The sequence below is a fragment of the Geotrypetes seraphini genome, chromosome 2 (assembly GCF_902459505.1).
Source record: "Geotrypetes seraphini chromosome 2, aGeoSer1.1, whole genome shotgun sequence".
NCBI classification, from domain to species: Eukaryota; Metazoa; Chordata; class Amphibia; order Gymnophiona; family Dermophiidae; genus Geotrypetes; species Geotrypetes seraphini.
The window spans coordinates 449,229,625-449,249,043 of NC_047085.1; the positions used below are offsets into that span (position 1 = coordinate 449,229,625).

A 19,419-nucleotide genomic window follows, 5' to 3' on the forward strand; every position below is an offset into this window, starting at 1 on the left:
CTTTGATTGACATGCAGTAAGTGCTGTTTTCACAGGCGCCTACTGAGTTATGTGCAATTTATAGAATCAGACCCGATGCATATAGAAACACAAGTTCTTGTTGGGACAGGTTAAGTTTGTTCCTTATGGAAAATAATTTCTGTATTGGTTTTTGGAGTCTACAAGCAGACAATTTTGTTCATCCATGTTGTGGATAAACTGTTTGTAGGGACTTAGGTTGTGAGTTGGTTGGTTTTTGAGAGTGAGTGAAGTTATAATTTCAGTTTGGAGTGAATAGAAGCTGGTTAATTTTAATTTTTTTGTGTAAACTGTGTATGTTCATTTTATGGAAACTGCTTAGATCCTAGGCGGTATATAAATTTTTAAATAAATAAATATAGGGGTCCTTTTATCAAGCTGTGGTAGGGGGTTTAACACGCGTAATACCTACCGTGCTAGCCACTAATGCCTGCATTGATCAGGCAATGAGCCTTCTCTTATTTTCTGTTTGTTAGTAAGATCAGGCTCATCTTATTGTTCTAATGACACTTTTTTTTTTAACTTGCTTTTGTATTTCTGATGCAGGAAATAGCAAAATTGGGAACTGACAAGGAGGGGTGTCCAATCACAGATGGTGTGTTTTACCATTGCTGTGTAAATTGGAATTTCATACTATTTGTGGAGAATGCAAACTGCTTTGCTTGGTTAATATTGGAAAAGCAAAACGAGATGATAAAAAAGAAATCCTGTTGCATATATGGAGGAATGTAAAGTTCTAAAACCTCAGTTTAAGGAACACTGGCAAACTACCTCCATTTTAAATTCTTTCTTTCAAAACTTTCAACTATCATAAGAACATAAGAATTGCTGCTGCTGGGTCAGACCAATGGTCCATCTTGCCCAGCAGTCCGCTCACGCGGCGGCCCCAAGGTCAAGACCAGTGCTCCAAATGAGTCCAGTCTCACCAGTTTTAAGGATACAAACTGCTTTTTAGTGGGTTTAAAATGTATTTTAAAGGTGCATAAGGGAAGGAGGAATTTATGAGTTCCTTTTACAAAGTCGTGGCAGAGGTTTCTACTACGGGCCAGCAAGGTAAATTCTCCGACACTCATAGGAATTCTGTGAGCGTCAGAGCATTTACCTCACCAGTCCATGGTAGAAACCTCTACCACAGATTTTAAAAGCCAGTGTATATCATTTAAAATTTTCTATCATCGGTGGAGTTGGAGGTGGGTTTATTTTGTTTCATTTCCTTTGTTTTAGTGTATTCTATTTTATTTATTTAAAAATGTATATACCGCATACAACTATGCGGTTTACATATCATAAACATAAAATCTTATTTCCCTGCGATTTCCACATATAACATAAACATAACTAGACAACATCATTAATATCCCCCAATATAACATGTCAACGTACTAAATCATATCAGATTTCAACAATTAAGGAAGAAAAAGGCATTGGATCAAACGATCCATTTCAAGGTAGGTGACAAAACTGATCCACATATACAGGCAAAACAAGTCAATTCCAACAATTCAAGAATGCAAACAAGCTTTAAATCATACATTACTGTCAGCGCATTCTGAAGAAGATATTTTCAGGTGCAATAAGCATTAGCATATAAAGGCATTAGCAAATAATTGCATTTTCAACATTTTCTTAAAATTTATCCTCCCAATACAGAATCGCAGGATACCAGGCAGGGCATTCCACAGTTCAACACCAGCCACAGACATCATTGATGCTCCAATCCCAACATGTATAATCGATATTCTTCCCTCCAAACTTAATTTCATCCCATTTATAGCCTAAGCTCTCTTTATAATTCTTGTAAAATCTTTGGAGAAGTATGATACAATGTCTGATGGATAATTGCAAGAATCTTAAACTGCACTCTGTTGTATGGGTAACAAGTGCAATTTTTTCAACATAGGAGTTTTATTTTAAAATAAGGCACATTAAAATGTTTCAAAAGCTCTGCCTAACTGCCACCAAAATTTCAGAAAAGTTTCATACCAGGCCATCCAACAAAATGGTGTTGGCTATAGGTCAGCCAATGTCATTGTGAAATATGGCATTGATGGAGAAGATCACTATGATGGTAGATAAGCTAGGGCAGCACTGTTTAAAACCCTGGCAGCAGGAGAGATGCCCACTCTCTCCTACTACCAAGTGAACCCCTCCCCCTGCAGCGGAAGAGATGCCCACATCTTAAAAATAAACTGAGTGCCCTGGATATGGGCCCCAAAGTGGTGGTCTGGTTCAGGACCTGGTTGAGTGGAAGGTGACAGAGAGTAATGGTCAATGGAGATATCTCTGAGAAAAGGGATGTTACCAGTGTTGTACCGGTGTCAGGTCAAAAGCGCGCCGGGACAAAGGCGCGCCCAGACAATTGAGTGCAGCGCGGAGGCACGCGCCGCTCTAAATTATTGTTTTTAGGGCTCCGACGGGGGGGAACCCCCCCACTTTACTTAATAGACATCGCGCTGCGTTGTGGGGGCGTTGTGGGGGGTTTAGGGGGGTTGTAACCCCCCACATTTTACTGAAAACTTCACTTTTTCCCTGTTTTTAGGGAAAAAGTTAAGTTTACAGTAAAATGTGGAGGGTTACAACCCCCCATAATGCCGGCGCGATGTCTATTAAGTAAAGTGGGGGGGGTTCCCCCCACACCCCCCGTCGGAGCCCTAAAAACATTAATTTAGAGCGGCGCGCGCCTCCACGCTGCGCTCAGTTCTCCGGGCGCGCCTTTGTCTTTCGCACCGTTGTCTATGAACCGTTATACCTCATGGCTTGGTTCTTGGGTCTATTCTTTATAACATTTTTGTACGTGATATTGTTGAAGGGTTGCCAGGTAAGATTTACTTTTCTATGGATGATACCAAAATCTGCAATAGATGGTGTGAATAACATGAGGAAGTACTACTACTACTATTAATTATTTCTATAGCACTACCAGACGCACACAGCGCTGCATAGAGTCACAAAGAGTAAGAAAACAGTCCCTGCTCAAAAGAGCTTACAATCTAAACAGGATGTCATGGATACAGTTAAGGGGAACGGTTAATCAGTGGGCTGGGTTGGAGGGCAGAAGAGTAGGGTTAAGGATTGAAAGCTATATCAAAAAGATAGGTTTTTAGTCTGCTTTTAAACAAGAAAAGGGGCTTGACGGACAGACCCGGGTAATTTATTCCAGGCATAGGGGGCAGATAGATGAGAGGAATGAAGTCTTGAATTGGCAGTAGAGGAGTTGGGTAACGCTGAGTGACCTAGCAAAAAATGGTATGAAATTTGGAGGTCAAGATCATTCATGTAGGCTATAATAATCTGAAATGGTATGTTTTAGGGTGTGAAGAAATTTTCTGCATGAAATAGGAGTGGGACTTGGATGCGATAGTATATGATGATCTTAAAGTGACCAAACAGGTTGAAAAAGTGACAGCAAAAAGCTAGAAGGATGCTAGGTAAATGAATGACCAGTATGAAAACGGAGGTATTGATGCCCTTGTATAAGATTCTGATGAGACCTAATGTAGAATATTGTGTACAATTCTGGAGACCACACCTTCTAAAAGCCACTCAGAGATTTGAAGAAAGCATGTTCTGATCCTGGATAAGGTGAGTCTTCTGAATTTTAGAATGACAAATACCATGTACCGTATATCCCAGAAACACTGCCTATTGAGCAGTTATACCTGCTTCAGATAACTCTTAGCTGTCAGCTAACTTGTTGTTTGAGGCTGCACTTGAGAGAAAAGCTTAGGTGGGAATTGTCCTCATCCCCAAATGGTGAAAATAAGCTCAAAATGCCAATTTTTGTAGTTTCTGGAGGTCAGCTGCTTAACTGACTCATTTTATGCATGCAGTTTTATAAAAACCACCTCTTATACATGTAAGTTGCAGTACTGATATGATAGCTTAATCTGCATATAGTTCTGCGTGCTGATATATAATTGGCAGTTATGCACATATGTGCACTAAGTTTTATTTTATAGAATAGCGCATAACTACAAGGGGGCATACTTTACTTGTGGATGGAGCATGGGAGGGGCATAAGCATGTCTTCAATTTATATGCATAACTTACAGAATAATATATGCACAGATCAGGGAACACTTAGCAAGAACATTTACGTCTGCTGTTGACCTGGTATAACTGTGCCTATCTTTAGGCTCATTCTATAATGACATGCTGGTACACAGATGCCATTATAGAATTAGTGCTTAGCATCTGTGTGCCTACGTTGAGATGCAATAATAGGTGCTAGCATTTATACGTTGCACAAAGGTTTAGAATAATGCCACATATATGCATAAGAATACAAAAAAATCCACCTAAGCACTATTTGGTAATTATACGCTTATCTTACATATCTGTATTTTATAAGTCAGTGTGTGGGTGGAGCAAGGAAGAAACCCTTGTGCCTTGTAGCTTAAAGAATATTATGAATTACCTATGTATGTCCAGGATTTAAGTATAAGAATCAAGAAAAGAGAACTGCGGAGTTGATATTCATGATGCTAGATTTCTTTATTATATGTCACACAACAAAATAGTTCTCTATGCAATCAACTGTATCCACATAGTTTAAAAAGTACGGACCCAGGATTTAAGTATAAACATTTACCGTATTTTTTGCTCCATAAGACGCACCCTAGATTGTGTACTAACAGATATAACCCTGCACCCAGCCCCCCTCACTCCCCGCCAGGCTCTGCACCCAACCCCTCACTCCTTGCCAGGCTCTGTACCCTGTCCCCCTCCCCTACTAATTGTAATGCAATTTTTTCCTTTTATTTTTCATATACACCCAGCAGATATAAATTCTCAAAACTGACACATTTCAATTACTAAATTGAAAATAAAATAATTTTTCCTACCTTTGTTGTCTGGTGATTTAATTTGTTTCTGGTTGGACTTCCTTCTGACTGTGCATCCAACATTTCTTTCACAATCCAGCCCCATCCCCTTTGGGTCCAGGTCTCTATCTCTTTTCCCTCTGCTTACCTTCCCCAGATCCTGTGTCAGTTCTCCTTTGTACCTACCACCACCTTTGTTCCAGGTCTCCCTCTCTCTCCCTCCTCTGTTATGATCTTCCATCTCTCTTTTCTTCCTCAGGGTCTCTCCCCCTCTGTCTCTTCTGTCTGCACCTCCCATAGTTCAGCATCTGCCTCCTGTCTTTCCCCTTTGGTCCAGGCCTCTCTCTGTCTGTCTTCTGCTTACAATCCCCCATCCCATCCCCATGTGACGGGATTAAAGTGCGCGGGACAATCACACGCAGACAAATGAGCAGAGACAAATGCACGCATGACGTCAGCACACCAGATTAAAAGTTAAATTTAAAGCACTCCGAGGGGGTGTGTGGGAGGAACCCCCCCACACACACACTTTACTTTGAAGTGTTGGCGTTTCTCTTGGAGGGAGTGAAACCCCCCCCCCCCAAACACACTTACAGAGGAAACAGGGAAAAATTACACTTTCCTCTGTAATGGAGGGGGGTTAACCTCCTCCAATGGCAGCGCTAACACTTCTAAGTAAACTGGAGGGTTCCCCCCAAGCCCCCTCTCGGAGCGCTTTATATTTAACTTTTAATCTGGTGCGCTGTCATCCTGCACGTATTTGTCTCTGCTCCCTTGTCTGCGCGTGATTGTCCCGTGCGCTTTCATCTATGAACCCCCCATGTCCAGCATTTGTTCTCATTTCTTCCAGATCTTTCTTTGCTTCTCTCTCCCTCCTTCTTTCCTCCCTGGTCCAGAATCTTTCCACCTCTCTCTGTCCTCTATACACCCCCAAATCCAACATCTGCCACCCTCTCTTCTGCCTCCCATTTATTTCAGGTTTCTCCCCTCTCTATCCCCCTCTACTCCAGCATCTGCTTTGTTTTCAAATCTGTTTTCCTGCCCCTCCTCAAGGTCCTTTGGAAGCCTCCTCACTCTCACCGCCCCCCCCCCCCCCGGGGTGTCTAGATCCAGTGTCTTGCCGGGGCCCTCACGATGGGCGGGGTCATACCTCCAAGCTGCTTCTCGCACCCAGCGAGAGAGGTCGTCTTCCGCACTGTGACCACCGCTGAGCTAATTATGGCAGCCTGCAGAGTGAACTTAGCAGGCTGCAGTTGTCCTCCAAAGCATGTTGTCTCTCCCATGATCCCACCCCTCCTCTGACATCAGGGGAGGGACCATGGCAGAGGCATCATGCTTCAGAGGCCAATGGCAGCCTGCTAGGTTCACTCTGCAAGCTGCCGTAATTAACTCAGCGGCGGTCACAGCGCGGAAGATGACCTTTTGCTGGGTGTGGGAAGCAGCTTGGAAGTAAGACCCTGCCCATTGCAAGGGCCCCAGTGGGTCGCTAGATCTGGACACCGGGAGAGGAGGCTTCCAAAGTATCTTGAGAGAGCTGGGCACTCACTGATGCTAGGGAGAGCTGTATTGGGCGCAAGCATTTAAAAAGGTACGATGGGGTGGGGGTAGGGTGTTTAAAAAAAAAAAAAGCATCTGACATTTCCAGCCACTTTTTGGTGGAAAAAAAGCATCTTACGGAGTGAAAAATACAGTACCCCAGCTCTATGAGAAGCATAAATGCTTGCACTTCAACTATAGGCCTGTATTCACTGATGTACTAATATATTATAATGGAGTATATGGCGCAGTGGTTAGAGCTACAGCCTTAGCACCCTGAGGTTGTGGGTTCAAATCCCCCATTGCCCCAGATACATTAGATAGAGTATGAGCCCACAAAGACAGATAGGGAAAAATGCTTGAGTCCATGAATGTAAACCACTTAGGCTATAAGGTATATAAATACTAAAAATAAAAAAATACTTTTCTTTATAGAATAGGCACAACATAGGTGCTTTCTGAGCGCTTACATATAGGCACACTCTTATGAAAATTCCCCAATAGGAGGTAAATTTATTCAGAGAGTGGCAGCAACATGCATAAATGCTAGTGTTTAAATCATTTATGTGCAAAGTGAGCACTTGTAAATGACCTCTTGTCAAACCCCAAATAGCATGATATATGTGCCTTGTTAGACTTGCACATGGGTGAATTTTAGGCAGAGTGTACTTATACGTATACATTATAAAACACCACTAAGACAGGCATTTATACTAGTCTTAGAGCTGGTGTAAGTCATTGTTGCTTAAATCAAGGTATGTTTTTTCCATTTAAACTTGTACTTTATAAAGAAAAGTAGATGCCTACTTTTCTATATTAAAAAATTTGAAATAAGCACATTTTTGCTGCCCTAAACTAGGCATTGAGTTATAAAATTACTCTCATAATATCATGTTCACTCATAGAAAGCCATGAGTGATGCCACTCTTTGTATGAATATATATTTTGTAAAATAGCTGTCTTTTTGCACCCTTATAATTATTTTATATAAGATTCAGAGTTCAGTGTACCTGTGGTACAGAAACCTTTGCTAATATTTACTAAGTTTGAAAGATTGTTAAAGTCAATGAGCCTTTTTTATTTCCTCTGTTTTGTATCTATTTATTAGGTATTGTTCATGCAAATTATTCCAATCACACATTTCAAACATGCTATTCCATTTCATATGCAGAAAGCAATAAACTGGGAAATTGACAAGAAAGAATATCCAATTCAGGATCATAAATAAGCACAGATGATATGTTTATTGATTTCTGTCTGAACTACAATTTATGCTGTTTGTGGCTAAAACATGTTCTACTTTATCTATGGAAAAATTTGAAGTTATAAAACTTTACCTCCTCGTTTACAAAGGTACGCTATGCTTTTTAGTGCACGGTAAATTGCACGCGCTAAATGCTAATGCATGCGTGTTATTCTATGAACGCGTTAGCGGTTAGTGCACATGTTGATTCAGTGTGCGCTAAACGCGCGATAAAATGCTTAGCACACCTTTGTAAAAGAGGGCCTTAGTTTCAGGAATTTCTTCTACTGAGGCAAACATTTTAATCATTCCAATAATTTTTTAAATACTGAGTTCCTACTACAGATATTTCACTTATATTTCAGAGGCAAGGAGTGCCAGGGCAAGTACCTGACCAGAGGTATTTAACTGCTGAGCAGCAACAAAAGGTACGTTGAATTTTTTTTCCAATTTTACAATTTGAATAAAAGAAGATCTGGTTACCTGAGATTGTTCCTTGATCATGCATAATAATCTTTTCAGTTATACAATTTGGACCCATTCATGTTTGCAGTTGTATGCTCTGATCCCTTCATTGCATCTCTGGCCATATCAATACAGCAACCTGTAAACTGTTCATTAGAAGAGACTCTGACAGAATATATGAATACACAGATCCCAGTAGCATAAACGCAATGCATCAGAAGACAATGGGGGGCATATGGGACCAAAGACCAGTTAATATTAAATAAATGACCAGTACCAAGAAAAACAGAAATCTCAATATAGAATGGATTAATTAGAAAACATTTGGTAGCCACCTATACTCCTGTATAATGAATGGCCTGAAAATGACATACTATACTCCATCTGAAGTATGAAGGTAGACAGTTTAACATTCCTTTCATCAAAATCATACTTGTTTTGTATGCCACTGAATACTCTTTGGGCTATGGGTTTAGCCTTAATCCTAAACATATTAAAAATCCAGAAGTAAAATTTCACCTACTGTTTGTAGATGGCTTAAAACAGAGGTTTCCAACACACAGTATCGTACCCCAGGGATATGCAAACCGTTGATGGAAGGTATGTGGCACTGCGTGGGTCCACCACTCTCCTCCTCCTCAACTCATTTATGGAGCTGCTGTCGCCATTGTCCCTGCAATTCTCCTGTACTTCTCTCTTTCTTCAACGGATTAGTGGCAGCTGCCTGCTGCTAACCCAGAAGCCTTTCCTCTGCCGCATCCCACCCTCTGTCACAACTTCCTGTTTCTGCCCAGGCAAGAAACAGCAGAAGAGAGGCTTCCGGGATAGTGGTAGGCAGCTGTAGAAATCACCGCTGACCCTTTGAAGCAAGAAAGAACATATTTGTGAGTTGGATTGGGGTTGGGAGAGGGAAGGAAGGAAAATTGTTGCAGGAGGGATAAGAGTGATAATAGAGGAAGAAATGGACATAACAGTGGAGGGGAAGGAGAAATGGTGCATGGTGACAGGGAGAATGGATATGGAGTGGAGGGGATGCATGGGGAGAGAGGGAGAAATGAACATAGAGTGAAAGGGAGGGAGATATGCATGGGGTGAAGGGGAAGAAGAGATATGCTGTATGGAGAGAGAAGGAAAAATGAACCTGGGGTGGAGGAGAAAGAAAGATGATGCATGGGGAGAGATGGAGATATGGACAATAGGGGTGGAGGAAAGGGAGAGATGGATGCATGAGGAGAGCGGGAGAAATGTAGGATGGCAGAGAAAGGGAGAGAATGCTGCATGGGGAGGAAGAGAGATCTTGGTTCTAGGGAACAAGAGAGGGAGAGAGAGATGTACATTGGGGTGTATGAGAGGGAGAAAGATACACAGCAGATAGAGGGGGACAAAGAGGGATATGTTGGATCCTTGAGCAGAAGGAAGTGATGGATAGATGTTGGACAATGAGAGTGAGGGATGGGAGAGGGCAAGAGGGAAAAGAGAAGGGCAGGGAGATGTCAGGTTAGGAGGGTAGAGAGGGGAGGAAGAGGGAGCAGATGCTGGGCTAGAAGGATGGAGAGAGGAAGACGTTGGGAATGGTAGAAACCTATTGGATAGGCCTGGAGGGTGGGAGGGAGTGGCAAGGAAATGAATGAGAGGATAGTAATTACAGAGGGTAGAAATATGGTAATAAGGAGTAAATTAAAAATGAAAAGGAATGGAGGGTTAAGGAAGGAGTTTAGATGGGAAATGGGACAGCTAATGTGTGAAAGAATATGGAAAATATGATAGGTAGCTGAAAAGTAAAGAGAAGGATGCTAAAAGACATAATAAATATGTCAGAGGCAGATGTAGTGAGGGAATAAATATGAGAAAGGAGAAAAGACAAATGAACAGCAGCCACTTGAAGAAAAATTAGCAGACAACAGGATAGCAAAAAAGAGAAACTGGAACCAACATTAGATTAAGTTAGGTAGGTGATAACTTTTTTTCAACTTTTTTAAGGAAATATTAAAGGAATGTTTGTACTTATTTTAGGTGGTAGACAGCAAGGGACAAGTTCGCCAACATGTTTCACCCTTTTGGGGTTTCTTCAGGGCTACAATCCCTTGGTTTAACTTGAACTTCACAACGTGACCACTCAATTTTTTTATGTAAGATCATAAAAATTTATTGATATGATATGGATTTTATGATATGGATCTTACATAAAAAAATTGGGTGGTCACGTCGTGAAGTTCAAGTTAAACCAAGGGATTGTAGCCCTGAAGAAACCCCAAAAGGGTGAAACATGTTGGCGAACTTGTCCCTTGCTGTCTACCACCTAAAATAAGTACAAACATTCCTTTAATATTTCCTTAAAAAAGTTGAAAAAAGTTATCACCTACCTAACTTAATCTAATTTATGGAGTAGAAATTAAATTTTATAAAGTGACCCGATGAAGATTTGGATGCATAAAGCCAAGTGTTATGAAATCTTATTGAACATTTGGTGGCATTTCAGGGGGTTTGAAGAATTATTATTAGAAGGTATTTCAGGGGTGGTTTAAGACAACCCACCTTATAATTAAGATTTAGTCATTGGAAATACAACACAACAAAAGTGGAACAAAAGTCCCTGGATATCACAGGAGTTGTAAAATAAAAAAATTGTATTAGATATATATTGAAAATAAACCCTCCTTTTACAAAAGCATGGCGCCGGCAATAACAGCTCCTATGCTCATAGGAATTTGATGGGTGTCGGAGCTGTTACCACCGCGGCTGGTGCTAAAAACTGCACTATGCTTTTGTAAAAGGGTGGGAAAGTTTTCAATATGTACAATACAAATATTGAGAAATTCTCACGATACACTGATTGCTCCCAGTAGTAATATAAGCCAGACCCTACATGGGCTGTGTTCGGCAGAACTTTGCCTTCCTCAGGGGTCCTTAGAATGAAATTGAAATTGAGGAGAATGAGTTTTGTGAAATGGAATTAAAGATGTGAAGAAGGAGCACCATGATGACTATGTGAATGAATTCTGTGACATTGAGAGAAAGACATTAGAACCTTTACTTAAATAGAAATGAGAATTTGAAACATAGAAACATGACAGCAGATAAAGGCTAAATGGCCCATCTAGTCTCCCCATCCATAGTAACCATTATCCCTTTCTCTCTCTGAAAGATCCCACGTGCCTATCCCAGGCCCTCTTGAATTTAAACACAGTCTCTGTTTCCACCACCTCTTTCATGAGTCTGTTCCACACATCTACCTCCCTTTCCATAAAAAAGTATTTCCTCACATTACTCAGGAGCATATCATCTCTTAATTTCATCCTATGCTCTCTCATTGCAGAGTTTCCTTTCAAATGAAAGAGACTCGACTCATGCACATTTATATTACGTAGATATTTAAACATCTCTCAATAAATCGTAGTGATAGTAAAAATAAATAATTAACAAAGAATATCACCCACCAACAGTGGGCTCAATTTCTCAGATCTGACTTTCAAACAAAACAGGTAGAGAAAAAGCCTCAAGTATTATAGCACATAGCAATCAATCATTGATGATTTTAAAGCTCATGTTGTTTTTATCATTGGCAAAAAACTCATACCTCAAAAGAATATCAGGATCTCAAAAAAATGTAGGACCCACTACTGTGCACAGTATAATTTTCAATTTATAACTTTTAATCAAAAAATTCATTCAAAAAAGCCCAACATTAAAGGCAACAGAAACAGATGAAAGATAGAAAAAAAGAAAAAACTTAGCTCTGGCACCAAAGCGTTCTTCATCCAAACTCTGTGGTCACACTTCTTTTCAACAGCTTTCAGAGCAAGGCGGCAGGCAAAGCGTTCTTCCTCCTTTTCATTTTCAATTTATAACTTTTTTATGTTTAAGTGTTTTTATTGAAAATCGTAAATACAATCAAACAAGGCAAAAACAGCAAAAATACATAGTGCAAATGCTACCTAACCCCACCCACCCATCCACCTTCCCCCCACCCATCATCCCACAATCCAAACAGTCCAACATTCGGAGTGAATGAGCCCTCTCTATACCCATCTTAATATTAAACCATACCATGCCATAATCACTGGATACCAGATATTCACTCACTGTAACATCAAAAACACTTTCCCTGTTTGTAAGCACTAAGTCCTGTAAAACCCCCATCCTACATGGGTTCCATTACCAACTGTAACATAGTAACTTAGTAGATGACTGCAGATAAAGACCCGAATGGTCCAACCTTACCCTCTCTTTAAATTACTGATTTAATTTAAATTTTTCTTCTTAGCTATTTCTGGGCCAGAACCCAAAGCTCTGGCCGGTACTGTGCTTAGGTTCCATCTACTGAATTCTCCATCAAAGCTCATTCCAGCCCATCTAAACCATCCCAGCTGTCGAAGCCCTCCTAAGCCCATCCTCAACCAAACGACCGAATATAGACAGACTGTGCAAGTCTGACCAGTACTAGCCTTAGTTCTTCAATATAAACCATTATTTTCTGTTCTGAGATCTTCTGAGTTCATCCCACACTTTTTGAACTCTGTCACTGTTTGCCTCTCCACCACCTCCCTCGGGAGTGCATTCCAGGCATCAACCACCCTCTCCTTAAGAAGAATTTCCTTACAGTACTCTCGAGTCTACCACCCCTTAACTTCAAATCATGCCCTCTGGTTTTACCATTTTCCTTTCTCTGAAAATGATTTTGTTCTATGTTAATATCTTTCAAGTATTTGAACATCTGAATCATATCTCCTCCTGTCCCTCCTTTCCTCTAAGGTATACATATTCAGGGCTTCCAATTTCTCATCGTAAGTCTTTTGGTGCAAACCTCCTACCGTTTTCATCACCCTCTTCTGGACCACTTCAAGTGTTATATCCTTTGACAGTCATGGTCTCCAAAACTGAACACAAAACTCTAAGTGGGGCCTCACCAACGACCTGTAAAGGGGCTTCATCACCTTCTTTCTTCTACTGGTTATGCCTCTCTTTATACAGCCTAGCATCCTTCTGGCAATAGCCACTGCCTTGTCACACTGCTTCTTTGCTTTCAGATCTTTGGACACTATCACTATCACTAGGTCCCTTTCCCCATACATGCATATCAGCCTCTCTCCTCCCAGCACATACGGCTCCTTCCAATTACTAATCCCCAAGTGTATTACTCTGCATTTCTTTCCATTGAATTTTAGTTGCCAGATAGCAAACTATTCCTCTAATTTTTGCAGATCCTTTTTCATGTTTTCCACTCCCTCCTCGGTATCTACTCTGTTAGTAATCTTTGTATCATCTGCAAAAAGGCAAACTTTTCCTTCTAACACTTTAACAATGTCACTCACAAACATATTGAACAAGATCGGCCCCAGCACCGAACCCTGAGGAACTTCACTACTTACCTTTCCTTCCTCTGGCATCTGTCCGTCAACCAGTTTCTAATCCAGTTCACCACTCCTAACTCCAGCCCATCAAGTTTATTCAAGAGCCTCCTATGAGGAACCATGTCGAAGGCTTTGCTGAAATCTAAGTAAATTACATCTAGCATATATATCCTTGATCCAATTCTCTGGTCACCCAATCAAAAGTTTCAAGTTTTATTGATTGATTGCCTATCCTTGATTCTAGGCAATATACGATATTAAAAAAGGGGGAGTACAAAAATTAAACAAAGGCATATACAAACAAAATACATAAACATAGCATACAATTAAACGAGAGGGAAGAAATACAATAAATCTAGGAAAGAGAACAATAATGGGGAGAACAATAGGAACAAAGGGGAACAGTTTCATTACCACTGTATACTTTAGGCAGGAAAAAGAAAGGAAAAAAAGGAGGTGGGGGAAATCAGTGTTCAAAAGCGTCTTTGAAGAGAAAACATTTCAATTCCCCTTTAAATTTTATCTAGATTTTTTTTTTCTTCTCTAATGTGTAATGACAAAGAATTCCAGGTCGTGGGGTCGGTTACTGAGAATGTTGTTGTACGGTGAGTACTAATAATATTTAATGAAGATATGAAGAATAAATGTTGAGTTGTAGATCCTAGGGCTCTGGGTGGATCATGTAGAATAAGTAGTTTGTCGATGAAGGCGGTTTCCTTGGTTTTATGTGTTTTGAAAATTAACATGGGATTGGGCGCCAATGGGCTTTCTTTAACAGTGGAGTGACGTGATCATATTTCTTAGAACTAGTGATAACTTAGATAGCTGTATTTTGAATTAGCTGAAGACATCTGATTTCTTTCTGTAATATCCCTTTGTATAGGGAGTTGCAATAATCAATTTTTGATATTACGAGTGAGTGAATCAGTATATTTAGTGATGGTGGTTCCAGAATACTTGCTAAAGACCTGATCATTCTTAATTTATGGAAACAGCTTCTAACCACAGCCCCAATTTGCATGTGGTAATTGAGTTTCTGTCAATAATCACACCCAAGATTTTAACCGAATTGACTAAGTTGAATGAGCCCTCTCTATACCCATCTTAATATTAAACCATACCATGCCATAATCACTGGAATATTGCTACACCTTGAGTTTTGGCCAGGTACTAGTGACCTGGATTGGCCACTGTGAGAACGAGCTACTAGGCTTGATGGACCATTGGTCTGACCCAGTAAGGCTAGTCTTATGTACTTTCCTTCCAAGGGACGAGAAGGCAGCTTGTTTTAGAGATGCTTAGGGATAGCATGTTTACTTTTAACCAATTGTTAATGCTATCTAACTTCGGGTTTATGGGGTCTACTTCATTTTTGTTAGAACAGTGAACTCAAACTCTTTGCAGGGCCACATATTGGATTTGTAAGTACTTGGAGGGCCGCAGAAAAAAAATAGTTAATGTGTTATTAAAGAAATGACAACGTTGCATGAGGTAAAACTCGTTATCGTTTATAAATCTTTCCTTAATTGCTTCTGATAATTTCAGCTATACACAGCTGAAAGCAGTGCAACATGCAGAAAGTGAAATTTAGATAAATTATCAGAAGCAATTAAGGAAAGATTTATAAACTACAAAGAGTTTTACCTCATGCATAATTATGATTTAGATTCTAATTTAAAGTATCAACTGCAAGACACAAGATTTTGGTGTAGTCCTCTAGGCTTTTTTTATAGAGGGGAGAATCAATATCCGACTTGTGCCTGGAAAACTTGTGTCTTAAGTGTCCGGTTGTCACCTCCAGCACCAGACACAACCTCCATCTTACATCAAGCAGTCACCGTCAGGAAAGGTGCCGAATTTCACAAGAGTTCACGAGATTACGTACACACGCACAAGCTGCACTGCCTACAGTGGTTACCTTACGTTCTGGAATGTTTCCCACCTCACTGCTGTAACCTCACACAAGCGCTTTCCTGCGTCTGTGAGTGATTGTCCTCTCCACTCCACCTCACAATTGCATACAGATGCAGGAAAGCGCTTGTGTGAGGTTACAGCAGTGAGGCAGGAAACATTCCAGAACAACGGTAACATACCGAGGGCCTCAAAATAGTACCTGGCGGGCTACATGTGGCCCCCGAGCCGCAGGTTTGAGACCATTGTGTTAGAAGGATCAATGGGATGGATGATCCGAAAATCATCTGCATAAGCGGTGAAACCTATTGATTGACACAACCTCAATAGGGGAGCAAGGTAAATATTGAATAACAGAGGGGAGAGTATTGATCTTTGAGGAATGCCGAAGTTATTTGAGTATGTCTTAGAAACAGAAGTATTGAAGATCACAGTGGAAGATCAGTCCGTAAAGTAGGAATGGAACCATTCAAGCACCTTGACTGGTAATTCCTATCAAAGCTAATCTTTTCAGAAGTAATTAATGATTGATTGTGTCAAAGGCTGATGAAAGGTCCAATGATACAAGGATAACAGACTTGTGATGATCAAGATAGTACTATATTGATGTGGTTAGTCCTAATAAAGAGCGTTCGGTGGAGTGGTATTGGCGAAAGCCAGTTTGGTTAGGATGTAAGATTTTGTTTTTTTTCGGCAAATTCTGAAATTTGATTGTAAATGATCTTTTCTGTCAATTTGGCTAGAAATGGCAGATTTGCAATGGGCCTATAGTTTGAGAATTCTCGAATACTCCCTTTGGGGTTTTAAATTTTCGGGTAGATAACTGAATGTTTCCAAGTCTTTGGTATTGATGTGTTCAGGCTCTCACTGATAAATTAAGAGATAAATGGTCCATTTTAGAATAAAGGGAGGAATTGCCTCAGTTGTTGATCCTTTTGGGTTAATCGTTTGCATTAGACATTGAAGGTCTTTCAGCGATGGAAGTGTGCGCATGTGGAACATTGCAAACTGTTGTCTTCCTTATTAGATTGGAGCAGCGTTACATAAGATATCCTTTCTGATGATATTGATTTTTTCTCGAAAGAAATCTGCAAGATTTTGAGCTGTGGGAGAATCCTTATGTGAGATAGTCTGGATTTGTTTAAACAGAGTTAGTTTTTTTGAGGATAGAGTAAAGTGCGGCTGAGTTCCTTTCTTTTGTGATAAATCTTTTGTGATAAATCTTGTGTAAAAAAAAGTCCCACCCGTCCCCGCGAGGAATCCCCTCCGTCCCCACCCATCCCCGCGAGGAATCCCCTCCGTCCCCGCCCGTCCCTATAAACTTCAGAAATAGTTATTTCATTTAATTATGCTACTGAATTAAAGGCTCTGGTAGAAACCCATTTACAAATAAGCAAAGAGACTTTATTAATTTGGAAATATTAATTGGGAAGAATACATACTTTGTAAACGGGTTTCTACCAGAGCCTCTAATGTTTATAAATTTTTATCACAAAGAGAAGACTTCTCAGAAGAAAGGTCACAAATTTATTTTTAGAAAAATATTCAGTTACTGTAAAGGACACTTAGGCATACACTCAGAATATGTGTAGTCCGACCAAGAGCCAAAGCTCCTATAGCCAAACTCACTGTCCCATCACTGTGTATGGGACAGTGTTGAAAATAAGGTGTTCTTCTGAAATATCTGACTAAATTTTTCAATGGCAGGAAGGATAAAGAAATCCTACTTAACTTAAATTTGTTAGGAGGTCCCGACATGGGCCATGTTTCGTGGTCTTTTTCAAGGAACCCAGAGGGAAGAAATGGAAAAAATTCCAATGCCAGAGAAAAGCAGGGTGATGTAGACAAGGAGATAATTCTAAAAACTAAGGAGAGATAACAAAGCTTTAGAATAATGGCTATGCATAAATTCAAGGCTGTGTATAAGAGAGAACAGTAAAGACTGCACAGGAAGGGTACTTCCCATAAATTTAAGAAACAGCTTCGTGGCGTGATGCCGAAGTTTCCAATGCTTCAATGTCCAATGTCCCTTGAAGCATTGGAAACTTCGGCATCACGCCACGAAGCTGTTTCTTAAATTTATGGCAAGTAAATCAAGAGGAACATATTAAAAATTTGATTTTTTTTAATGGAGTTATGACAATTTTAATACAATCCAGTAGGGATGGGCTGTTGGTCCCATGTCATTGCAAAACGCCAATGACATATCCCATCTCGTTGTTAACAAATGAAAATGAGTAGAAAAACAGCATTTTTCATTATTTCATTTGTTGATATAGTTCACACTCTTTGAAAAGGGGGACACTTTCTAAAGAGTATGCACTATTTCCAGAGAGTGCACACATACTCTTTCTTTGAAAACAGTGTGCATTCTCCATGATATAGCTCCTATAATGAACAAATACCTAGAAAAAAGAACAAAATAGACATTCCTGGAAGTGGCATGGGAAAAAAAAACATGAAGCAAAAATTTTTCTGGCTGTCCATCGCTACATTCCAACGTTCCCTTCCATATTAAAGACACAGGAGATCAACATAATGCAAGGATCTTAAATATATCAATAACTCTAGTATATAATATTGAGAAAACATTTTAACTATCCAGCTATTTAAAAAAAAAAAAAAAAAAAAAAGAATCCCTAATATAGATATTACCTTTATATTTCAGATGCGGGGAATACTGGGACAAGTACCTGACCAGAGGCTTTTAACAACTGAGCAACAACAAATGGTATGTTGACTTTTTTAGTTTTGAAACTGGAATGAATGAAGTTTCTGTTTATTTGAGATCACTCCTTGATCGTGCATAGAAATCTTTACAACCTAGATATACTACATCAACCGGCTCACCTTTATCCACATGTTTATTCATGCTTTCAAAAATATGAAGCAAATTGGTGAGGCAAAATGTCCCTTGGCTGAATCTATGTCTGTCTTTGTGTTCAGTAATTTTATTCTGTGAGGAAGAGGCAGTTCAAAGTTCAGGGCAAAAGTATGTTTTTGGGGGGAGGGGTGCAGCAAGAGAAGGCCTGGTCCCTGTGGGTTTAGTTGGAAGTCCTTGGGGAATAGAAAGGAAGACCTGACATAGAGTCCAGAGGGAAGGGGATGTTTTCCCAAACCATAGCCTGGAAAACCCTGGCCTACATTTCAGCTGCCTATCTTTATTGCTAGACTGTAGCAGCCATAAGCTGATTTTGGCAGGGGAATTTATCTCCGATCGGCTGAGCCGGCAGGGCTCCCTGAAGAGTCCTACCGACTCAGCTGATCAGGGAGGAATTCTTCTGCTGCAGTTAACTGATCCAGCTGCAGTGGACACAGGACCTCTCCAATCAGCAGTTGGGATGCTCACTCCCTCCTGCCTGACACCCAAAACACCCTACCCCAACTGCGATAGGTAGGAGGGATGCCTACTCCCTCCTGCTGCTGGCACCCCCCCCCCCCCGAATCCCTGATACCCCTCAACCACTGGGGCAGATCAGTCCATGTTGTTCCAAAGGGTGTAGAATCAAGTGAGTGGGAAATTGATGGATGTGGGGACTCAGTATAGAGGGTCAGTGAGAATTAAGTGCATCCATGGAGCAGCTACCAGCTACCACTTATATTGGAAGATAGAGGAACAGCTGGAGGTAGCCATTTTGCCAAGCTTACCATTCAAGATAGTTTTTGGGAGGGAATTGGCCTATTTCTCCCAGAACCTATGGGGCTTGCAATGCAGGGTAGCTACCAGGTCTCAGGCTCAGAGAAAGGAAGTGGAAGACCTTAATGAGGAACCCCTGGGGCAGATTTTTCCCTATCAAAATGAGATTTTAAGCCGCCAGGAAGGGAGTGTAAGTCTAGATAAATTCAGAAGGGAGCATGGAGGGACAGAGCCCAGTCCCTGGGTCAGGCCAAGGCAAGTCGCAGACTATGTGAGGACCAGGTTTCCTTACTTTTCCCAGGAGCAGTGGTGGTGGTATCCTGCCTTAAAGAGGGCTTTTGAGCAGGTAGGGAGGCATGGGTCATCAGGTGGACCCCAGTTTTCAGATGAGCAAGGCCTCCTGTATAGACAAATGATGGCCTCCAGCCAAAGGAG

General features: G+C 40.6%; 1 protein-coding gene across 7 annotated transcripts in view; it reads left to right on the forward strand.

The window, feature by feature from the left end:
- Positions 1-19,419, forward strand: part of CCDC7 (coiled-coil domain containing 7) — a 730,660-nt gene that overhangs the window by 389,600 nt on the left and 321,641 nt on the right. For all 7 annotated transcript variants that reach the window (XR_004538163.1, XM_033931492.1, XM_033931495.1 and 4 more), the window contains 2 exons: positions 7,986-8,048; positions 18,016-18,078. Coding sequence is in view for 6 of the 7 variants with exons in the window: in XM_033931492.1 (XP_033787383.1) it covers positions 7,986-8,048; positions 18,016-18,078 (126 nt within the window). In the remaining variant the exon portion in view is untranslated. The remainder of the gene's footprint in view (positions 1-7,985; positions 8,049-18,015; positions 18,079-19,419) is intronic.